The sequence below is a fragment of the Myotis davidii genome, unplaced genomic scaffold (genome assembly GCF_000327345.1).
Source record: "Myotis davidii unplaced genomic scaffold, ASM32734v1 scaffold118, whole genome shotgun sequence".
Classification (NCBI taxonomy): domain Eukaryota; kingdom Metazoa; phylum Chordata; class Mammalia; order Chiroptera; family Vespertilionidae; genus Myotis; species Myotis davidii.
This window is the reverse complement of record NW_006290441.1, coordinates 3228330-3232713: the sequence shown is the minus strand read 5'-3', so window position 1 is coordinate 3232713 and position 4384 is coordinate 3228330. Positions and strand designations below refer to the sequence as shown.

The 4384-nt window shown below is 36.3% G+C and overlaps 1 protein-coding gene across 3 annotated transcripts in view; it reads right to left on the bottom strand.

The window, feature by feature from the left end:
* STK33 (serine/threonine kinase 33) overlaps window positions 1-4384 on the bottom strand; it is a 128508-nt gene that overhangs the window by 52852 nt on the left and 71272 nt on the right. For all 3 annotated transcript variants that reach the window (XM_006763490.2, XM_015563734.1, XM_015563733.1), the window contains exons 2-3: window positions 3503-3740; window positions 2281-2394 (exon numbers count right to left, since the gene is read on the bottom strand). In XM_006763490.2, coding sequence (XP_006763553.1) covers window positions 2281-2394; window positions 3503-3740 — 352 coding nt within the window. The remainder of the gene's footprint in view (window positions 1-2280; window positions 2395-3502; window positions 3741-4384) is intronic.

The window sequence follows — 4384 nt, the reverse complement described above, 5'->3', positions numbered from 1 at the left end:
GATGGGGATGGGGAGGGAGAGAAAAGAAGAGAGAGGAGGGAAGGGAAGGAAAGGGAAGAAAGAAGGAAATATTCAGTTTCAACATGTTAGACTTTCCTTAGGTATTTCCTTGTGATATACACTTTGGGGGCTACAAAGTTGAATAAAACATAATTCCTCTTTTCTCAGAATTTGTAATCTCCTCAAGAGACAAGATTATTCTTAAGTCAGAAAGTCTTAAGTTAAAATAAAAATATAAAATGATGTTGGGGCCAAAGACTAGAGCTACAACACTGAGAGAATAAAATAAACATTATCAAAGAGGTGGCTTCTGAGATTGGCATGTGAGGGAACAAAAGCCAAAAAAAGATTTTTTTCCCCCCCAATAAACCAAGCAAGGCAAGGAAGGCATTACAAAGGGATAGCAAACATGGAATGAATTAGTGAATTGGTAAGTGAATGAATCAGTAAATTCAGTCAGCGAGCCAGCCAGTCAGAATCCTCCTACATAAACATGTTTGAGAGAAACAATAGACTGGGTATGCGAAGTTGACCCCTGGGCGGAGCTCCAGATTTATGGTCCTGCATATTATACACGGAGACTCCTAGACTCGGGCACATCCTGTCCCCAAGACACTGCTTTCTGAGGACTTATAATTACTTGGGCTCTCCTCCTTCCCTCACAATAGTGAGAATTAAAGTCGGAAAACTAAGATGATGAAAATAAAATATTTTACTTTTACTATATTTATATGCCACTCCCAACTACATGTTATATAAAATTGGTTAAATCTAAATTTAAATGGTCATTTATACTTTTTTCTCCACAGAACAAAATAATCGCAACTCTATAACCATTTCCCTAATTTTTCTTAACCTTTAAAAACTAAACTCATTTTCTTTCTAAATATATAGAACCACAACTTAGACACAGAATATTAATGTTGTTTAAGTAAGACTTTTTAAAATGAGGACTGGATAGAGAAATAGCCCAACTGCCCAACTGCGGGGTTGTTTTTTTTTTAAATAAATTAATCTTTTTCTTCAACTACCTATTTTGATATCATTACATAGTGATAAAAATAAGAAAATGACTTCTTATTTGTACTAATTTTAAGAGGATGCTACTAAAATAGTAATATAGATAGATTTTTATTGACATAGAGCAAGTCCATGATATAGTGTGGGGTGTGAAAACATGCATGATGCTATCACATTATGCAAATGTTGAGAATGTGTGTATGGGGAGGTGTCTCACATTAATGTCTGGGAAGATGTTCATTTAAATATCGAGCACTTATCACTGGGAAGTAGAATTTTGGATTATTGTAACTTCCTTTTTTATACTCGACCAAAATATTCAGAATCTTCAAAGTGAGCTTAGCCTATCCATTAAATAGAGGAAGAGAAACTTCAACTGTACCAGCTATTTGTCAAAAATATGTACATACTTAGAATATTTCATAATTTAAAACAAAACTGAAGAGAAAAAAATAGGATGACTTATACATGCATAAACAATAAAGTGGAGGTAGTAAATGTTAAAACTGATTATCTCCGGCTCATGATTTTTATTTTTTTTCACTTTTCTATCTATGGTTTCCTAATTTTTCACAACAAACACAGTTTGATTTTATGAAAGCTCTTATGACTAAATTTAAAACTCAGTAAATTTATAGGTTTTTAAAATTCTTTAAAAGGGGAGATTTAAACTTTTCAAGTCAGAATTTCTCAGGAAGTTTTTCTGATCACTTTGAGTATATTGCCAAATCTCTCTTAAAACATTTTTTAAAGTTAGCATTATTGCAAAATTCTTCTTGTAGTTGTTCTTGCTGAAGTTCCTTTAAACTGATGTTAAAATAACATTTAATTTCTAAAATGGTACTAATATTTAATTCATATTTGTATGTTATAATTAGAATCCTAGGAAGACAATATTGGTATTCATCCACCTGAGGCCACAGAAAATGGCCCCAAGGAAGTAAACAGCCAAACCACCTCAAGTCATCTGGGCCCTCTCTGCATTTTAAAGAGATCTATACCAAGACTCCACAATTGCCCTCAGCAACAGGCAAGACCTGAAGGCCAAAAGTTTGCATTTTATCTAATAAAATACTTCCATTTGGTCCTCTATGAATGGAATCTGCATTTTCTGAAGTAACGACTTGGACATCCTTGAAAATTGTAAATTTCCCCTTTCCTTCCCTTCCTTCGAGACTTATTTTTAAATCATTCTTTGCCATTAACCATTGACAGAAGAAACCTGAAATTCCCCGGTCACTCCATTTTATTTCTAAATACCTGAATAGCAGCTCCGTCGTCCAGCCTGATGTGAGGAACTTTTACTTCGGAAACGTTGCCCCGACCCCACTGTTGTTGAGATGGCTTTTTCTCTATATTTGAGGATTTTGAGGGCTTAGACCAAAAAGGAATTTTAAAAAAAGTAATTAAGATATAACACACTTGTTGAGAAAGTAAGAACCCTAATTTAGATTATATGACAAATCCTTAATGTGTGCCATGATATTTATTGCATACAATATAATTCACTGTCTTTTTCAAATTCAAAGCCCTGTATAATGTTTTGGCTCATTGGGCTAAAAGAGACCTTAAGAAGTCACTCAATCTAATCTCCTAAATCCAAGCAAGTGTACATTATAACCTGCATAACAGATAAATCATAACTTACTAGATGATTCTTTGAAATTGTGAGAAGGCAACTTCACAGCTTTCTCAATCATTCTTGTTTCAAAACGTATCATCTCAAATAGATTATACATAAAAAATTATTGGCCAGACATTCACAAAATATGCTTTGAATAAAAATAACATAGTAACAACTCACTCAGTAACAGCTAAGTCAGAGACACCTACATGGCAATAATTATACTGTAATACAAATCAGGAAAGAACAGTTTAAGGGGAGAATTTGAAAAAGGTACAACTTTGAGGGCTGAGAACCTAACTTTTCTTAAATGCATTGCTTTCTGTCTCCAAAGCTGTGCTATATCAAGTGAAGCCTTGCACACTGCCTCTTCTCCAGAAAGGTGAATACACCCAAACCAGTCCAACTGGGTAGGCACAGACTGTCGTAAATAATGCAAATTGATCTTGGGGAGTATATTTGAGATTCCATCGAAATAACCAGAAATTGTCCTAAATAATAACTACCCTATATCTAACTACAACCATAAATGTCATTCTGCATTTAAAAAATCCCCAAATTCAGATTTAATTCAACTTGAAAACCAATTTATTTCTATATAAGCCACTTTTAAAGAGAAACTGGAACAACATTCTGAATTATTCATAATCCTGGGAAATAATTAATATGGGCAGTGTTGGAAATATCATAAAAGAAAGTACGAACCAACTTTGCTCACCCCCTATGTAAAAAAGTAATGTCTCTTTAATAGTCCAGAAGGCAGTGAATTAGCTGACAAGAGCCCATGAATGAAGCCAGGGATGGGATTAGAGAATGAGATTTTGACTTGTGTTCAAAAACAGAATCTTTGATATTTACCACATCTTTTGCAAAGGCCTTATATTTAATAAGTTGTTGTTCTTTTTTTCTCTCCAGGGGAATTGAAGAGTCTGGTTCACCAAGGCTTGATGTATCTGATGTGTCCGCCGCCACTAACACTGGAATAAGCTTTGTTTTACTGGAACTGACACAAGGCGCATCTTTCTGAGAAGTAGATGAACAGTTGGGACACTTGGCGGTTTTTTTCCCAAAGCCACTATCAGCCATTTTCTGAACTCTGCAACAAAAGCAACTTGAAAGAAAGATGCTTCCACTCTTTGAAAGAACCAGACCAAAAATAAAATAGGTAAGCTGATGGCAAAGTTTGTAACTTCCAATTGGTGAGGTCCTTATGTTAATGATGCACTAAACTTATATTCACACATGAGAGCTGCAGAAAGAAAAGAAATCACCATTTAGAAAATTCTTTCTTATCCTATCACCCTCCTAGAAGTGATAGGAAAAACTAGCAACTAGCACCAAAAGCATCCTGCCTAGCCCTCGCTGGTTTGGCTCAGTGGGCAGAGCGTCGGGCTACGGACCAAAGGGTCCCAGATTCGACTGTGGTCAAGGGCGCCATGTACCTTGGTTCTAGCCTCCTCCCTGCCCTGACTGCGGCTCCTGCAGGAGGCAACCAATCGATGTGTTTCTCTCACATAAATATTTCTCTCTCTTTCTCTCTAACGATCAGTGGAAAATATCCTCAGGTGGGTTATAAACAAACGAACGGACAGACCCCGGTCCAGAGGCCGGCCGGGGGCACTGGCAACGAGGCCATCCCCATAGCCTCTTCGTTCACTAAGAGGAAAAAGAGGAACTGGAGAGTACATCTTCCTTTGGATCAGGCCCTGGGAGGTCAGCTACTTCTGCTCACACACAGTT